Below are 19,993 nucleotides of genomic sequence, written 5' to 3' on the forward strand. Positions count from 1 at the left end.
GGTGCAGGCCTCCTGTTCATCCAAATCAGCGCCTGGTTCTTTCCCGACGGTGCCTGGGGACAGGGACTCGAAGAAACTGGATGCGCAGTCCAAGAAAATGTTTTCGTCCTGCAGTCTGCCGTTGAAGGCCACCAACGCAACTTGTATCCTGGGGAGATATATTCATGCTCTTATGGATGACATTTCCTCATCATTTACGGAGCTTCCCCAGGGTCTTTTGTATGTTGTTTCAGATGCCCAGGCTGCCGCGACCCAGATTATTCAGTCTGGGCTGGACACGACCGACTCGGTGGCCAGAGCAATAGGCACGACTGTGGTGGCAAGGAGACAGGCCTGGCTCCGTAATTCGGGGTTTTCTGCGGATGTGCAGTCAACCCTATTGGATCTCCCTTTTGATGGGGACAAGCTGATTGGCGCCAAGGCAAATTCGGCCTTGGAACGTTTTAAGGAGAGCAGGGCCACAGCCAAATCGTTAGGACTCCAAGCTCCTTCTTCCTCTGCCTCTTCCAGGATTTTCAGGAGGTATCGGGGATTTGGGCGTGGCTCTTCCTCCTCTTCCTTTCGGGGGAGATTCCAGCAACCTGCCTCTTCCCATCCCTATAGATCTTTTAGAGGGAGAGGGAGGGCCCGCACCAGAGGAGCCTCTCAGCAGCACTCTGCCTCTTCCTCGTCCTCTGGAGGGGTGCAGCAGGGAAAGCAGCCTTAGGCTTCCACCATTTCCCACTCACTCCTCTCCCGTAGGGGGAAGATTACAGCATTTTCTCACCAAATGGAAGACTGTTACAACGGACACTTGGGTTCTCAGTATTGTGGGAAAAGGCTACACCCTTCCCTTTCGGGAGTTCCCGCCCCTCATCCCGCCCGCCCGTCTTATTGTTCAGAAGAACACCTCCTGTTGCTAGAACAGGAGGTACTAGTCCTCCTTTCAAAGGGCGCGGTAGAGTTGGTCCAAGAGCAGGAAAGGGGTCGAGGTTGTTACTCAAGGTATTTCCTGATTCCCAAGAAGGATGGTCGGTTGAGACCAATCTTGGACCTGAGGATCTTGAATTGGTTCCTCAAACAGGAAAAGTTCAAGATGCTGACCCTAGCTCAGGTGCTTTTGGCGTTGAACAAGGAAGATTGGATGGTGTCTGTCGACTTGCAGGATGCTTACTTTCATATCCCGATACTCAAGTCACACAGGAAGTATCTCCGGTTTATGGTGGGATCGCAGCACTATCAGTTTGCGGTCCTTCCGTTTGGTCTTACTTCAGCACCTCGAGTCTTCACGAAGGTGATGTCGGTGGTTGCGGCAGAGCTCAGAAGGAAGGGGATAGCAGTATTCCCTTACTTGGACGACTGGTTGATCAAAGCCAAGTCTCCGGAGCTTGTGTCGCATCATCTGCAGTCAACGACTCAGTTGTTGTTCGACCTGGGCTTTTCGGTGAACGAGCCCAAATCTCACCTGGAGCCCTCTCAGCGCCTCCTGTTCATAGGGGCAGTACTGGATACAACATTGAGTCGAGCCTTTCCTCCGCCTCAGCGGATTCAAGATATTCAGGAATTGGTTCCAATGTTTCGAAGTGGAGCGTTAGTTCCAGTCCTCAAGGTCCTTCGTCTGCACGGTCTGTTTGCCTCCTGCATTCTGTTGGTCACGCATGCTTGCTGGCACATGAGGGCTCTTCAGTGGTGCCTCCGAAGGCAGTGGTCTCAACACAAAGGAGATCTAGAAGGTGCTGTCAAGATCTCCAGAGATGCTGCTGTGGACTTGAAGTGGTGGATTGCGAGCAACAATCTTTCACAGGGAAAGCAGTTCGCGCAGTCGCCACCAGTGGCCACGGTCATAACGGATGCTTCCACTCTAGGGCGGGGAGCTCATCTGGGGGATCTGGAGATCAAAGGCCTTTGGTCTCCAGAGGAACAGATGTTTCATATCAATCTGTTAGAGTTACGGGCTGTACGTCTGGCTCTCAAGGCCTTCCTCCCTTCCCTTCGTGGTCAGTCGGTACAGGTCCTGACGGACAATACTACCACGATGTGGTACATAAACAAACAGGGAGGAGTAGGGTCGTACCTTCTCTGCAGAGAAGCTCTTCGACTGTGGTCCTGGGCAGAGGACCATCAGATTTGCTTGGTAGCAAATCATCTGTCCGGGGTCTTGAATGTACGTGCGGACAGTCTCAGTCGCCAATTCTCTGCAGACCACGAGTGGCGTCTCCATCCAGATCAAGCCCGTTTGATCTTCCAAAGGTGGGGGTTTCCTCAGGTAGATCTGTTTGCCACTCTGGAGAACGCGCATTGTCCGTTATTCTGCAGCCTCCAGTATCCGATGCAGGGAGCGTTGGGGGACGCGTTTCAAATAACCTGGTGCGGCCAGTTGCTTTACGCGTTTCCTCCCATACCCTTGATTCCTCGAGTATTGAGGAAGATTCGCCAAGACCGGGCCCAAGTCAGCTTAATAGCTCCGGATTGGCCAAGGAGGGTGTGGTACTCCGACCTTCTCCAACTCTCAATGTGCCCTCCGCTCCGTCTCCCTTTCAGGGCAGACCTCCTCTCGCAGTCGCAGGGGCAGGTTTTACACCCCAACCTCCAGAGTCTGCACCTACATGCCTGGAGATTGAACGGGGCAACCTGAGTTCCTTCTCTCTCCCGCCTGATGTAGTGGATGTTATATTAGCGGCCAGGCGACACTCCACTAAATCTATCTACGCTAATAGGTGGTCTAAATTTGTTGCGTGGTGTGGAGAGAGGCAGATTGATCCCTTACATGCTCATCTATCGGACGTTTTGTCTTTTGCTCTGTCTCTAGCGCAGAAAGGTTGTGCAGTGGCTACCATTAAGGGTTATTTGTCGGCCTTGTCAGCCTTCATGTCTTCCAGACCAACCATCGTTATTTAAATCCCCTATTGTTGTCAGATTCTTGAAAGGTCTTCTAAATAAATATCCTCCAAAACCATTCGTTATGCCGCAATGGGATTTGTCCTTGGTCTTGACTTTCCTTATGGGGTCCCCTTTTGAACCTATGCATTCTTGCCCCTTAAGGTATTTGGTTATAAAAACAGTCTTCCTGGTTGCTATAACATCTGCAAGGAGAGTGAGTGAGTTGCAGGCCTTATCGGTAAAGCCCCCTTATACAACTTTTTATGGGGATAGGGTGGTGTTGAGGACCAAGGCTGCTTTCCTCCCGAAGGTTGTTTCACCTTTCCATTTGGCTCAGACAATTACTTTGTCCACGTTCTATCCTCCGCCTCATCCTTCTAAAGAGGAAGAAAGACTGCACCGGCTGGACCCAAAGAGAGCGTTAAGCTTCTTTATTGATAGAACGAAGGATTTCAGGCTGGAGGATCAGCTGTTCATTGGATACGTGGGCAAGAGGAGAGGAAAGGCAGTCCACAAGAGAACACTATCCAGGTGGGTTGTTCTTTGCATTAAAATCTGTTACTCTTTGGCAAAGAAGGATCCTCCTGAGGGCATTAGAGCTCATTCCACCAGAGCTAAGTCGGCCACTTCGGCCTTGGCCAGAGGTGTTCCTGTGGTCGACATCTGCAAGGCCGCAACTTGGTCGTCCCTTCACACTTTTGCGAAACATTACTGTTTGGATTCTGAGGTTAGAAGGGACGGCCATTTTGCACGGTCAGTGCTGCAGGATTTCTTGGTTTGACCATTTAGGCACCCGCCACCGGCCGTGGTACTGCTTTGGGACTCTATTCATTGGGTGAGGAATCCACAGGTAGTTGTATCCATCAGAAGAACGAGTTACTTACCTTCGGTAACGACTTTTCTGGTGGATACATAAGCTACCTGTGGATTCCTCACGGTCCCACCCGCCTCCCCGTTGCCTTTCTGGTCTTACCAAGTAATCCTTGAGTGCGCTCCTCTTGGTCTTCAAGGTTGCAGTAGATGTTGTATATATGGATATTTGTGTTAATTTATCTGTATATATATATATATATATATATATATATATATATATATGTATATATCTTTGTGTATATACATGATTTGCATATATTTGTTGTTTAAAAAAAAAAAAAAGAATAAGAGAGTTATATTAAATTTACAGCTATTCATTGCAATGTTGTGTATTTTACAAAGTTATGGTATTTTACCTTGCTCTTTCATTGCATTGGGTTGTTGTTCTCATGCACGTAAAAAATTGTTGGTACTGACGTCGGCACGTCGTCGAGGACCTCTTATTGCCTGTATGACGTCAGACGGCGTCGCGTGGGCTAGAGTGACGTCCTCGTCGACGTGCAGAGACTAGGAAGAAGATTTCCGTCGAATGCTGGCGCCATGGGAGTATTCATTAGGTGAGGAATCCACAGGTAGCTTATGTATCCACCAGAAAAGTCGTTTCCGAAGGTAAGTAACTCGTTCATTGGTGCCCTTTGCAGTACCTCTCCTTGCTTGCAGCTACGTAGACGTATCGGCAAGCTGGAAGCACTCACAATTCAGGAATATTTCATCTAAGTCCACCTGGATAGGCTAAATATCTCTGCTAACCCTGCATTCCTCCCTAAGGAGGTGTCACCCCTCTACCTTAACCAAACCGTAGTGCTTCTGGTCCTCTTCTCGCAGCTCTGTGGCAGAAAGAGCACTGCATATGTTAGATGTTAAGAGGTCCCTTGTGTACTAAATCAATACCAAATCATTAAGTCAAACCAGCTTTTTGACTTCTTTGGTAAACCCCGCAACGGGCCACCTATCGCTACGGCTTGTACAGCCAGGTGAATTATCAAATGCATTCAGACATGCTACCTTAAGATGAAGAGGGTCATCCTTAGGTTCACTCTACTCGAAAAAAGGGAGGCTACTATCTCCTTTTTAGGCAACATCCCATATAATCTGTAAGGAAGCCATCTGGTCAGTCCTACACTTTTTACTAAACATTGTGTTGACCTCTTGTCCCATCAGCAAGCCCTAGTTGCTTAAACTGTGTTAAGAACATTATTTCAGACATCTGCATTGTCCACACATTAACCACTGTGGCTTGGAAGATACTGCTCTACAGTCTATGCTGAACATGTGTATCTACAGCCACATATGCTACAAAGGAAAAATGCTACATACCCTTCAATCATCTGTTCATAGCGCGTAGTGCGGTTGATTCACATGCGTCCACCTTCCTTTCTGGATGCGTGGCCTCTTGCAGATCATCTCTCACTTTTTACACTTGTATATTGTGCTGCTGCACCATACTTTTCATTCACACTCCATACGTCCTCCCACCCGCTGAGTGAAAAAACAGTCTAATATGGAGCCAGTGTCTGTGAGCAATAAATACCAAGAGGAGGAGTCCCAGCATATCATGTGACTTGAGAGATTTATTCAAATAAAACAATTTACAGACCCTGTATGCACAGGGGTCGTATGAGTTTTCCAGAATTGATCAGACCTAGTAAATACTGGGTATGTTAAAGAATTCATCCTGTCAGAATATAACAGGGAAAAATGCCAGCTAATTATGAGCATATGTGGATTTTAGAGAGGTAAGCATCAAAATTCTGTTTCTGCCTTGGTTTTTTGCCTGTCTCCTCACAGTTCTTGTGAACACAGTGAGTTTGGCTTTGGGCTTTTGTCCACCAATATAGGTATAGAAGTGGATTGGCTCCCATTCCTCTCCCCGAACAGGGAAAAAAAGTGAATTTTCTGCATTTCACTTTCTATGTTGACTTTCACATATCTCTGTGCCTCAGCAGCCCTTGATTGGATCGGTTCCTCTCTCTCCAATAAGCACCCAGGAGGTACTCATCGACCTTTTTCATTTAAATATAGGTCTCTGCCCTGCTGGGCTCTCAGGGCTCCTTGCTGAACCTAACTTTTTTCTGTATTTTGGGTTCACTTTCTTTTTTTCTTAGGGGTGTACTGCATTCAACTCATATGTTCTTGTTTTCTACTCTTTCCTGTACTTTTTGTGACCGAATCCTGTTGGGGTAAGGCCTTGCAACAGTGGTGGATTACAACAAGGCCTGACAAGCATCCACCATGTGGCCAGGCCCTGCAGCCAACCCATCGTCTAACGATTTCTCCATTGCACATGTGAATTTGGACACTGGGCTCGGCTGACGTAGGAACTTGCCTCCTCTTTTATGGGTTTGTAAAAAAAATAATCTACAGACTTCAACAAGCGAATGGAGCTAAAAAAGGGCAGCCAAAGGAGAGAAAAAGCATTGAGGGAAAAACTCAAAAAAGGGGAAACAGGGTTAGGGGTAAGAAGGGAGTTTTGGAGCAAGACGGTGGGTCAGTGCTGTTAGTAAAGCTTCCCATATGGAGGATGGCAGAACAGAGGTCATAGCAGACACAACTGGATGATCTTTAGATCATTTCAGATGGCTACATTCAGTGGTAAATTTCATTTATAAGATAATAAAAGGTGATGATATTGTCAGCCCCCCACCTTATCTTTAAGGAGTCAAACGTGTGCACTTGAGGGTCTCTATCCGTGGAAGAACACTATTTTCCTGAAGCCTTCTCTATAACTCTGCTGGATCCTCAGCAGTTCTTTAGTTTTTGAACCCTCCTTGGAGTCCTTTATCACCAGTGCCATATTTACCTCGGGCTCACATTATTTTCTCATTCTCTGTGGGCTTTAGTAACCCCTCTGCCATTCTACTAAGAATTCTAGTATTCGCCTCACAAAGCTCAGTGTTTCAAATTCTGTAGCTAGGTATGAGGTGTCTGCCTTAACCATGAAGAGAAGGTATCTGCCTCAGCCCTGAAGAGGAGACCTCACATGGCTCTTTCAGGGATTCATACCTTCATTTTGCATTCATCCATATCTTTTGTTCCCTCGTGGTCTGGCAGTACAAAGGAGGAAGCCACGACTAGTCCTCTCTCTTCCCTCACTTAATCTCCAGCCTGTGCTACTCCTTACACTCCCATTACTATGCCTCACTTCATAGAAATTCAGCCCTTTTCCTGACACTGGGTATTCACTCATTAGGTTTCTATGCATATTGCCAGTGTGTTCATGATCTCTGGGTGAGATTGCCTCTCTAGTTGTCCTATGTGGCTCTGGAGAATTCGCCACTCTTTCCTGGACAGTTACTGAATACATGAGTTTTACGAGGGCCATTCAGGTCTTGAGCCAAAGCACAGCCATCTCTTTTTTTACTGTGGTGTGGTGATCTGGGTTGGCAGGAGTGTTGACTCCTTCTCCAGGCAGGATGGACCTTCCAAGGTGGGAAGTTTCCCATGCTTAGCCGTCTTTGTGATGCTACCCAGGTCTCACTAAATGATGGAGATGACCAACTCCCTTGTCCTGATCAAACTTCTTGTCGCCAAGACAGGTGGAAAAATTAGTCATATTACGAGGTGTGCCCACTTCGTGCCAGTCCCACCTCTAAGGCGGATGAGCTGAATTGGACACCACTTTTTAAATTCCAACATCTTGTTTTGGGTGTAATTAGGCCTATAATGTCAGTTATGCTCACTTCCCAGCAATAGTGGTCATAAAGAGGGTGTAGTCACCCTGAAGGTGGGCAACCCATTGGCTGCCATCTGACACTGCCTGTAACGCCCCTGAATTGAGTATTTAGGTGACACCCATGAACTCCGATCCTGATGACTTAAGAAGCCCAAAGACAAAGAGTTGCACCTGCAAAAGAGAAGAGAAGCAGCTGACCTGTCTGCATCCCTCGACGGACTCTGCACCAAAAGACGGCTAGACCTACAGCTGAGCCTCCAGAAACGCAAGAGGACTGTCTGCCTTTGGCAAAGACCCCTGTGAGCAGTGGACCTACTACCCAAAAAACTCTAAAGAAAAGACTCTGCAGCCTCCGGAACCGCAAAGACTTGACACCTGAAGTCACCCCCTACATCTGCCATTACCGACCTAAGTGGGAGTGGAGCTCCGGTGCCAACAAGGTTCCCCAGGGTCTAAGTCCACTGTGGTTTCACCCCTCCTGGACTCCCCAAAGCTGCCTGCATCCTGTGCACTCAGGCACTCTCTCCCCCAGCCTCTGTGGTGTGAGAATCCCTGCACTTAAAGCAACCACTGCACCCATTGCCTATGGCCCAATCTGAAGTAGGTCCCTGGTGTCTACGACATCCCCCAGCTCTCCCAAGCTCAAGTCCACTGTGGCTTCACCCCTCCTGGACTCCCAGACGACACCAGCAGCCTGGGACCTCAGGACCCTTCAACCGCGAGTGCTTCCGGATACAGAAATTCGATGCCAAAGGACACTCCTGCATCTGTTGCTCCTGAGACTTGGAGAAGAGGAAAAGGTGCACCTTCGTCCCTGAGCACCCTACGTTTTGTTACCTACCTGTTGGCTTTCCACCCACCCTGTAGCCTTTTTCCCAAGGAGACCAATCCCATAGACGACGTACTACACCTCTGCACCCGGCCGCCCCAGTGCTGCCCGGAGTCACCTGTCGGTGTGGTCCTGACCCTTGCCCAATACTTACCTTAAGTCTCGGAGATTGGCCTTGTAAGTAGTCGTATAGTACCTATTTACTAATTTTGTTTTCCTCCCATAGGTTAACATTGTAAAACTCAAAAATTGCATTGTGTCCATTTTTTGCAAGTAAAAAGTATTTATGCCTTAAAACGTGCTTACCTCGTAACTAAGTTCTTGGTTTCAAAGTATATGTAAAGAAATGGCTCCCTGTTGCAGTTACCCCCCACTTTTTGCCTGATACTGATGCTGACTTGACTGAGAAGAGTGCTGGGACCCTGCTAACCAGGCCCCAGCACCAGTGTTCCTTCACCTAAAATGTACTTTTGTATCCACAATTGGCAGACCCTGGCATCCAGATAAGTCCCTTGTAACTGGTACTTCTAGTACCAAGGGCCCTGATGCCAAGGAAGGTCTCTAAGGGCTGCAGCATGTCTTATGCCACCCTGGAGACCTCTCACTCAGCACAGACACACTGCTTGCCAGCTTGTGTGTGCTAGTGAGGACAAAACGAGTAAGTCGACATGGCACTCCCCTCAGGGTGCCATGCCAGCCTCTCACTGCCTATGCAGTATAGGTAAGACACCCCTCTAGCAGGCCTTACAGCCCTAAGGCAGGGTGCAGTATACCATAGGTGAGGGTACCAGTGCATGAGCATGGTACCCCTACAGTGTCTAAACAAAACCTTAGACATTGTAAGTGCAGGGTAGCCATAAGAGTATATGGTCTGGGAGTCTGTCAAACACGAACTCCACAGCACCATAATGGCTACACTGAAAACTGGGAAGTTTGGTATCAAACTTCTCAGCACAATAAATGCACACTGATGCCAGTGTACATTTTATTGCAAAATACACCCCAGAGGGCACCTTAGAGGTGCCCCCTGAAACTTAACCGACTGTCTGTGTAGGCTGACTAGTTCCAGCAGCCTGCCACACCAGAGACATGTTGCTGGCCCCATGGGGAGAGTGCCTTTGTCACTCTGAGGCCAGTAACAAAGCCTGCACTGGGTGGAGATGCTAACACCTCCCCCAGGCAGGAGCTGTAACACCTGGCGGTGAGCCTCAAAGGCTCACCCCTTTGTCACAGCCCAGCAGGGCACTCCAGCTTAGTGGAGTTGCCCGCCCCCTCCGGCCACGGCCCCCACTTTTGGCGGCAAGGCTGGAGGGAACAAAGAAAGCAACAAGGAGGAGTCACTGGCCAGTCTGGACAGCCCCTAAGGTGTCCTGAGCTGAAGTGACTCTAACTTTTAGAAATCCTCCATCTTGCAGATGGAGGATTCCCCCAATAGGGTTAGGATTGTGACCCCCTCCCCTTGGGAGGAGGCACAAAGAGGGTGTACCCACCCTCAGGGCTAGTAGCCATTGGCTACTAACCCCCCAGACCTAAACACGCCCTTAAATTTAGTATTTAAGGGCTACCCTGAACCCTAGAAAATTAGATTCCTGCAACTACAAGAAGGACTGCCTAGCTGAAAACCCCTGCAGTGGAAGACCAGAAGACGACAACTGCCTTGGCTCCAGAAACTCATCGGCCTGTCTCCTGCCTTCCAAAGATCCTGCTCCAGCGACGCCTTCCAAAGGGACCAGCGACCTCGACATCCTCTGAGGACTGCCCCTGCTTCGAAAAGACAAGAAACTCCCGAGGACAGCGGACCTGCTCCAAGAAAGGCTGCAACTTTGTTTCCAGCAGCTTTGAAAGAACCCTGCAAGCTCCCCGCAAGAAGCGTGAGACTTGCAACACTGCACCCGGCGACCCCGACTCGGCTGGTGGAGATCCAACACCTCAGGAGGGACCCCAGGACTACTCTGATACTGTGAGTACCAAAACCTGTCCCCCCTGAGCCCCCACAGCGCCGCCTGCAGAGGGAATCCCGAGGCTTCCCCTGACCGCGACTCTTTGAATCCAAAGTCCCGACGCCTGGGAGAGACCCTGCACCCGCAGCCCCCAGGACCCGAAGGACCGGACTTTCACTGGAGAAGTGACCCCCAGGAGTCCCTCTCCCGTGCCCAAGTGGAGGTTTCCCCGAGGAACCCCCCCCTTGCCTGCCTGCAGCGCTGAAGAGATCCCGAGATCTCTCATAGACTAACATTGCGAACCCGACGCTTGTTTCTACACTGCACCCGGCCGCCCCCGCGCTGCTGAGGGTGAAATTTCTGTGTGGGCTTGTGTCCCCCCCCGGTGCCCTACAAAACCCCCCTGGTCTGCCCTCCGAAGACGCGGGTACTTACCTGCAAGCAGACCGGAACCGGGGCACCCCCTTCTCTCCATTCTAGCCTATGTGTTTTGGGCACCACTTTGAACTCTGCACCTGACCGGCCCTGAGCTGCTGGTGTGGTGACTTTGGGGTTGCTCTGAACCCCCAACGGTGGGCTACCTTGGACCAAGAACTGAACCCTGTAAGTGTCTTACTTACCTGGTAAAACTAACAAAAACTTACCTCCCCCAGGAACTGTGAAAATTGCACTAAGTGTCCACTTTTAAAACAGCTATTTGTCAATAACTTGAAAAGTATACATGCAATTTTTATGATTTGAAGTTCCTAATGTACTTACCTGAAATACCTTTCAAATAAGATATTACATGTTAAATTTGAACCTGTGGTTCTTAAAATAAACTAAGAAAAGATATTTTTCTATACAAAAACCTATTGGCTGGATTTGTCTCTGAGTGTGTGTACCTCATTTATTGTCTATGTGTATGTACAACAAATGCTTAACACTACTCCTTGGATAAGCCTACTGCTCGACCACACTACCACAAAATAGAGCATTAGTATTATCTATTTTTACCACTATTTTACCTCTAAGGGGAACCCTTGGACTCTGTGCATGCTACTCCTTACTTTGAAATAGCACATACAGAGCCAACTTCCTACAGTATATATAAAAAGAAGTGTTATTTTTCAAAATAGGTATCTGATTTATTCTTTGAATGTGTCTCATTTATTGCCTCTGTGATTACAACAAATGCTTAGCACTACCGTCTGATGAGCCTAACTGCTCACCCATGTTACCACAAAATAAAGCGTTAGTACTATCTACTTTTTCTCTGCAAACCAACTGGGGATCCAATTGACTCTCTACACGGTGTACTTCTTTTTAGTGCACCCTATAGAGAACCAGTTTCCTACACTCATATAAAAATATTAAATCAAATATGTCTTTTATGATACCAAGCTGAAAGGCAATGTTTGGGCTAAGATAATGGTAGTATAAAAGCAATCCATTATTAATGCATTCCTTTGTTTCCCAGAGACTTTATAGATGGGCATATTGACAGTCTCATCACAGAGTTAGAGCTGGAAAAATCTCTGAAACGTCATGAAGATATTGTTGATGAAATTGACTGCATTGAGAAAACTCTTCTAAAGCGACGTGCAGAACTGAGGGAGGCTGATCGACTCATCGCTGAGGCTGAAACAGAGCTAAAACATACCCATGAAAAAGTAAATCTTTTTCTCCATCACTTTCAACTCTTTCCTGTAAAAAGATCTGCTTTTCTTGTGATTTAAACAATACTTTACATAATTTCACTGTTGTAGTTTGATAGCAGGACAAGAACTTTAGAACCTATCCAGAAGTTACTTTCGTTTTGAGTTGAACAATTATGGGCCATAACTGTATCATTTTCCTGGCTCTGATTTTACCCACTTTCATCCTGCCTGCTTGTCTCTTCCAAATTCTCAATTGATTTGATGCCTTGGCATATGAGGCAGTTATTGAAATCCAACCTTGTATGAATTGCAAACAGCCAGTAATGTTAGAAGATTATATGGTGTCTTTTTGTGACTCTGGCCTGAAGCCAAGGAGAAAGTAGAAAACACCAAAATGTTATTACTACTGCGTCTCTCGCTTATAGGTCAGCTATACTTTCTAGTTATGAGACAGTATCAGCCTAAGATGGCTATGATGAATCACGTTTTACCAGAGAAAAGGTAATGTGCCCTTTATTCGGCTTTTGATGAAGCTCTTAATAGCCCTGGGTTGAGTATACAATCAAGTGTTTGTACGCTGGGCTTCAGACTAGAAGTTCAGTCAAACAAATATTGGTGTGCATTTTGGCAGTACAGGTTTAATTTGTAAGATGGCAGATGGTGCTTTCTGGCGAAGATGTGAATGTTCAAAAGCCTGTAGCCATTGTTTTTGGTGAACCCCATCTGCTGGAGTTAGGCTGTTCTTTCTATATACTTGGTCCTGTAGTTTCCATTGACTATATCCAATGACTGTAGTTGGCAGGATTCTTAATGTCAAATCCTGAGTTGAACAGGGATTTGATGTAAGCAACTTTGAGGTCAGTAGTAGTAAAATCTGAGTCCGAGGAGGTGCTGAGTATTGCCGTTGCAGGCACAGTGGCCGTTACGGAACCTAGAATCTTCTGGAAGGGTTTCAGGGCCAAAGATCAGCCACTCTGCTGAACTTAAGTGAGAGGCAGGAAGCTCAAAGAATCCCCAAAAGGGTGAGGGATGAAAGTATCCAGTTTAATAAGAGCTGTAATGGATAGCAAAGGGAAGAATGTGGCATAGGCCTCAATAACTGTTTGGCAGTGAGAGAGGGTTCCAAGTTCCTGGCCTTTCTCCTTCCAGTGGCTAACTATGTAGTTGATTGTTTAATGGTACATATTCCGACTGAGTTTTCTGTTGGACTTTAGAATTCTACAATGATCCTGAATAGTTTTTTAAGATCATCATTTATTGGTTGTGTGTGAAGAGTGGTATTCTGTTCTCTCCTGATCACAGCCGAATAGTGTCCTAGTTGGTGTCTGTAGCACATCTTGCTGTTAATGTCCAGTCCTTCCTTCAATTTATGTTCAAGGATTCACTTTGTGGTTCAGAGTGGCTGGTTCGTTTATGAACCATTGGTTGATGTTCTTAAAGTTGTGCAGTGTTTCAGTGGGATTGAAGCATCTAACTTATCAGTAAGCCAATTACTTCTGGTCAGAATGGCTGTAGTCCAGCATGTGGGTAAAGCAACTTGGAGTGTCTCAGTGATGGTAGAGATATTATTTTCTAATCGCTAATATGTTTTTGTGATTTTTGTTTTATCTGGTCTTTGTGGTGCCCTAAAGTTGTGATGGCGAACAGATTTGCATGGTGAGCACTCCACGTAAGTGGGTAGCATGTTTTGATGTTTACTCCTGGTCTGCAACATGGGTTAGAGGGTGTGCTAGGATGAGAAAATGTGCAAAACGGTTAGGACAGAAATTGTGGTTTTGATTGAGGCAGGTCTATCTTGTCGAACAAGAGGTAAACATTGAATATAATCAGATTCTGGTGGCTTAAAGGAATGTCTGAAATAGTGAAGACTCGGAAAAAGGCAATATTTTGTTGAACATCTCTGTAGATGGAGAGACGAGTTAGGTGGGAAACTCTGCTGATTAAGAGATACTCACGATTTACTTCAGCAGAGGTGGGGATAGGTGGCTCTTGCTTTTCCTCCCCCTCTCTTATTTGCATGATTCATTAGGATGGTCTTATATTAAAGCAGTACTCTGCAAACTCCAGTTACATGTGGGAGAGAATAATGATGAAAGGGGGAAGAGGTTGGCTTAGTGATAAGAGAAGCAGATACTGAGCCTAAGAGACAGATGAGTGATCTTATCTGGGAAGGTGAGGAGATTGTTTTCAAACAATAACACAAACGGATCTTGTCTGGTGCAAATGTGAGTGTACTCTACTTGTAGGAGACTTTAGTAAGCTAGGAAAGGGAAGCTAGAGTTGCAGGCTTGAGGATGTTGCAAGATAAACTAAAGGACATGTTTATATTTTGAAAGGCTGTAGAATATTGGGTTCATGTCAGAGACTGCTTGAAAGGTAGATGATAAAAAAGATTTGTGATTAGAAATGGTGTAGATTACTGTCCCACTACGTTTGGGAGGGAGGGGGAGAAAAGAGGGGAATCACAGGGCAGACAGGAATTATTGGCCCCCAACCCGTGGTGATTGAAGTTGTTTTCCGCTGGGGTCCTTCCTACTATGACACTGCTAACTAGGTGAAGTACATCCTCTTCCACACTTGACTGTCAGTGTAGCAAGGGTGAGCAGTCCCAGCTTCCCAGGGTGGTAGTGCGTCAGCTCAAAACATAACAATCGACCATTAGACTAAATAGATTCAATGTCTAGTCCAGAGATGGTTTTTTAGGAAAATAAAATTACTATTTAATCACCCAGCAATACTAAATACTACACTATATATTTATATATTGTATAGTGGGTTGTGTGAGAAGATGGTTATTTATTATGTGCTCTCCAGATCACTGCCCAATAGTGTCCGAGCTAATGTTTGTAGCACATCCTTCTACTAGTGTCCAGTTCTTCATTCGATATATGTTCCATGACTCGGTAGTTCATGGTGCTCCCCTTAAGCGTATCTGCCAGCATTGTGGTTCATCCCACAAGCAGGTCTATAGCGAATGAGAACAGGCTCAGGGACTGCTGCTTAGGCCAGGCAGTGCCTGCCTGTCTGTATTCATCCAACTAGCTCTGGCTTCTTAGCACAGCTGTCATGGCCCCTGCAACAGATATGCAGTCCCACTGACTACAGCTCCAACAACAAAGCAGGTCTGGTCCCTTGACCAGGCCGTGCCAGTCAGTACAACCGGTGTAGCCCCGGTCAGGCTGATGTTGTTCACATAGCAGGTGCCGCCCCGTCCAGGCCCAATCAGGTGGTTGCAGCCCCAGTCTGGCCAGTTTTGTCAATACAGCAGATTGAGGCTTGACTGGAAAAGGCGGTTGTAGCCATGATTAAGCTGATGTTGTCGATGCGTCAGATGCACCCCTACTGAGCCGGAACAGGCAGTTGCTTGAAGCAGTTCCGGCCGGGGGGTTCAAGAGAACAGTGGTACGCTTTGTAGCACAGTTGCTCCCAGCATGTTCTCAGTAGCACGCTTTAGCTGAATGTCTCGCAGCCCCATTGACTTACTGGGCTTCCCTTGAACAATCTTTCCTCCTGGAGGGCCGGACAGACACCTTCCCTCTCTCAGCAGGCAAGCTGACAAGCACTCAGGCAGACCCTCAGCTCCTCTGGCAGATAGTACAGACTTCAGGTGATAATCTCTCACCTCTGGGAGACTGGCGGTCAGACAGATACCATCCCTAGTCACACTGTAGTCCTCTGAGTACTCGGCAGAGCACTCCCTTTCTTCATGTTGAATAACCTGGAACTGGAACAAACTTGGGTGGTTTCACTCCCTCTTTTTTGCACAATTTCTACACAAGAGAAGTAGATCCATGGTCTGAGACGTCAGAACCAGAGTTGTTCTCTTTTACGGTTCCGTCTTGGGCTGCTCTCCAGAATCAGCCTTTGCGTAAATTGATAATTCTTGCAGGAGATATTTATGGAACTGTCTCCAGACTGCAGCATTCACAATACAAGCACAATTAAGTGTGAGGTTTTGCACCTGGCTGTCATCAGTCTCTCTTCAACAGGGACCGACAAAAAGGCAGGCCTGTCCTAGAAATGTCCTCACCTTGTACAACAGAAACTGCAGTCCCACCCTCTGCCTTGATATCCAACAAATGGTATTGCGCAGAAAGAAATAATCATCAGCCCCTTACTAACTAATGGAATTTATAAAGATAGCCCAGTCTCCATCCTCCTCACTTCAATGTCTGGATCTCCACCCTTCAGTCATAGAAATGCAGACATTACACTTCCACTATGTGGGAAAGATGGCCTTATCCCCCATCTTATGCCATGTCAAGCAAGGGTCATCCAAAATGGATCCCACAGGCTTCGGTATTCAGGCTCACTTCAACACAGAGCCTAGAACTGCATTCTATACACACACACCACAGTTATGTACACCCTGACATACACCCAAAATGCCTAATTTCTGGGCATAAACATAACATAACTTCACACAAGAGCGATAGGTAGGCCAAAATCTCTAGTCACACTATCAGTCTGTAAAACACAGTGTGCTGCATCCACAGCTTTATGTGCTGTACCCAGAGCTGGGACAGTATTCCACTATCCACTTATGAGGGCAGGCGTAATGCACCCTTCAGGTCATGGGGTAGGCCCAGGACCTTGCATAGTCAGGAACATGCCAAACCTCTACAAATACGCTAGATTAGCGTGACGCTAGAGCCAAAACAAGAATCATATTACCATATATACATGCAATTGGAGTTTCACACTCCAATCCCAACAGGTACTGATCAGAGTTGGCTTGCAAAATGGACAAAGAATTGTTTGTTTTGAAAGACTGTTAGCTGTTGGTTTCAGGCAGGGATGTTTTAAGACTATGAAGGAGAAATGAATTGTTTGTTAGGAAGCTTGTTGATTATTGTTTAAAGGCCAAGAGATGACAGTTTGCAGATCAATTCAGCCAGCACTACAAACTCCTTGGTGGGCATCCCTATACAAGCAGTTGTCAGCTCAAAGAGACATGATAACAAAGATGATGACAGATCAAGCCAGCTAGGCTACCTGTAGTCTGCAATAATACGTGGGTGTGTGTCCATGCCTCCAAAAGCTTGTAACTGTTGTGCACCAGTGAAAAGAGTCATGTAGTAGTAGCACTATAAAACATAATTTCATCTAATCATAAGCATGCACAAATTCTAATGCCTACATGAAGATAAAAATATATCTTTGCCAAATCAATCTAGAGATATCAACGAATAGGCTTGTACAAAACTATCTGTATAGGCATGGAAAGAGTAAAAAAAATTAAAAAAAAAGACATACCAATACTGTCAAGAGTGTATACCGGTTACGTGGCCAGTGCAGCATTCATCTTAGGAGCACTTGCTTATCGAGATATTTGAGGACAAGTGAGAAGTTAACAAAAACCAGATCACTTGTCTAAGTTGGATGAGCTGCATAATTGAGTAATGTCACAGTAAGTAACATAGGAGTTGGCCTCAGACATTAGGAGGTAACCATTTTTGTAGTACTAGCACCATAGTGCATTGTCAAATGTGATGTCACAGACAACGCAATCACAGCACATGCAGATAAGAGATTGGTGGCACACATAATTCAAACATCTAAATTGAGCAAATAAAAAAATAATTCACCAGCTTTTATTGGTATGATCACTAAGCTGTGCCAGCATTGTCAGAAATGACAATCCAGTAGAACACATTGCCTATAACTGCTTTGGTCATCCTTTACCAATCAAAGTATCACTAAAGCGTACTCTTCACTTTGCCCTGGTCAGAACATTGATGTGCAGAAGAATCACCAGCTTATGATTTGTCTCCTTTCACCAGTCCCATTATAATTTCCAATTTCAATCACAGCATAGTAGGAACAGCTTAAGCAGTCTTTGAATGTTGAATAATTCAGGCCCCAGGGAAAGCAGGGAATTAGTCCAGTCCTATTTTGAAGATTACTGGCACAGTAGGTAAGCCAGATGTGAGTTATGGGTAGAGGTAATGATTCTATCCATACATCTTTCTCAGTGTACTTGTCTGGGGGGGGCGGGGAGTCCTTTAAATTATTTAGGCTCCAGGTAAAACATAAATGTTTGAGAAAACAGGTAATGTTAAGAATTATCCAGGTTAATTGAACCCAATTTCAATTATGTTGACAGTAACCCTCGCTTAGAAAACTCAGAAGTGCAACAAATTACCCCAGTTGCAAATAGACCCTAGTTGTGAGATTTCCAAATGATGTTACTCTTTCACAAGGTCACAAGAGCCTGGATCAGCTCAGAAGTGAAAGACAGTGAATGTTAATGATTAATTGAGTTCTGAGAATTCATCTGTAATACCACAATAATGCTTCTGGGTCAACACAGATGTGATATATTAGAAGTGATGAAAACTGCACCAGGCCAAGTTAAGACTTAGTTGTGAGAAGCAAGTATTTTGGGACGTGCTCCAGTCTCAATCTTTCAGGTCAGTGCATATGCAACATGTGGTCTGCCGAGAGTGCTTCTAGCTTCACACCTTTCTTCATCTTCCTGGCTGGGAACGGTTTGATTGAGTAGAGGAGCTGCAGGATTAAAGATGTGCGAGTAATATTGACATTATACAATTCCATTAGAATCGTTAAAACAGCCCCCTCACAAGAGAAATGAGCAAGTACAGGACATCGCGCATTTAATGTGGTTGTAGCGCTATGAACTGGAGCGTTCATTGGGCATGTGTGGCTGTTGCGGACCTCTTTATTCAAGACCTTTTTTAAAAAATTATCCCCGAACCTTTGCCTTCTTCCTCCTAGTTTTTCTGACTGTTTTTGTTGGCTTTAGGACTCTGTGCACTTTACAAGTGCTAACTAGTGCTAAAATGCACATGTTCCCTGTCTAAAATGTATTAGTGATTGGTTTATCCATTACTGGCATATTTGATTGACTAATATGTCCCTATTAAGGTGCACTATATGTGCCAAGGGTCTGTAAAGCAAATGCTACTAGTGGGCCTGCAGCACTGATTATGCCACCCACATGAGTAGCCCTGTAAACATGTCTCACACCTGCCACTGCAGTGTCAGTGTGGGCAATTTTAGGCTGCCATATCGACCTGGCGAGTGTACCCACTTGTCGGCCCAAACCTTCCCTTTTACTACATGCCAGTCATTCCTAAGGTATGCCCAAGGCATCCCCTTGGGCATAGGGTGCAGTGTATTTAAAATGTAGGATATGCACTGGTGTGGTTTACATGTCCTGATAGTGAAATACTCCTAAATTCGTTTTTCACTATTGCAAGGACTATCTCTCCCATAGGGTAACATGGGGATTGCCTTGAAGTATCTTTTAAGTGTAATTTCCCATTGGGAACAGATAGAGATATGGAGTTTGGGGTCTGTGAACGCACAATTTAAAAATGCAACTTTTGGTGAAGTTGGCCTTTGAATTTTAAGTTTGAAAATGCCACTTTTAGAAAGTGTTCATTTTCTTACTTAACTGTTCTCTACCTCTGCCTGTCTGTGGAATACACTCTTGGGTCAACATGACAGTTGGGCTGTTTGTGAATTCACTCTAGACAGTCACACAAAGGGACCTAACGTCTGCCCTGCATTTCCTGATGGATCTTCCTGAGCTAGAGTGGTGGGAGGAGCTGACACTTGAAGCTGGATAGGGCTGGGACTGTCCTCACACAAAGCAATCTGCAACCCCCTTAAGTGTGTCTGGGGCCAGTGCAGGTAAAGGCAGGGTATTGTGCACTACAAAGCCTGTTCTTTGAAGTTTGCCTACTTCAAAGACAGAAATGGGGATAAGTATTGGACCTCTGACACCACAAAGTTAGAATCCATCTGGACTGAGGAGATTCTGCCAGGAAGACGAGCTGGATACTGTAGGAGGGACTGCTACTCTGCCTTTTGCTTTGTTGTGCTGGCCTGCTGCTTGCTGCTTCTGTCCTGGGAGTGAAAGGACTGGAGTTTGCTTTTTACATCCTGCTTTCCAATGTTCTCCAAGAGCTCAAACTAAGCTTCCCCTGCCAGTAAGGAACCGACACATTGCTTTGTTTTTCAGTGTCTCATCTCCCCTGTGGCCTGCATCATCTTTGTTTTTGACGCAGATACTTTGTGCTAAAAAGATACAACCCTTGATTCCTATGGATTAAGACTCATTGAAACCTCCAAAAAGTTATACCTTTACTTGTGTTTGTTGGATTTTAGTCATTTTTGGCTTGTTTTACTCTGATCAATATTGGCTATTTTT

At 46.0% G+C, this 19,993-nt stretch overlaps 1 protein-coding gene across 3 annotated transcripts in view; it reads left to right on the plus strand.

Annotated features, from left to right (window-relative positions):
* Positions 1–19,993, plus strand: part of CNTRL (centriolin) — a 579,099-nt gene that overhangs the window by 295,402 nt on the left and 263,704 nt on the right. For all 3 annotated transcript variants that reach the window (XM_069241657.1, XM_069241658.1, XM_069241659.1), the window contains one exon: positions 11,634–11,826. In XM_069241657.1, coding sequence (XP_069097758.1) covers positions 11,634–11,826 — 193 coding nt within the window. The remainder of the gene's footprint in view (positions 1–11,633; positions 11,827–19,993) is intronic.

This window comes from Pleurodeles waltl, chromosome 6, assembly GCF_031143425.1.
Source record: "Pleurodeles waltl isolate 20211129_DDA chromosome 6, aPleWal1.hap1.20221129, whole genome shotgun sequence".
In the NCBI taxonomy this organism is placed as follows: domain Eukaryota; kingdom Metazoa; phylum Chordata; class Amphibia; order Caudata; family Salamandridae; genus Pleurodeles; species Pleurodeles waltl.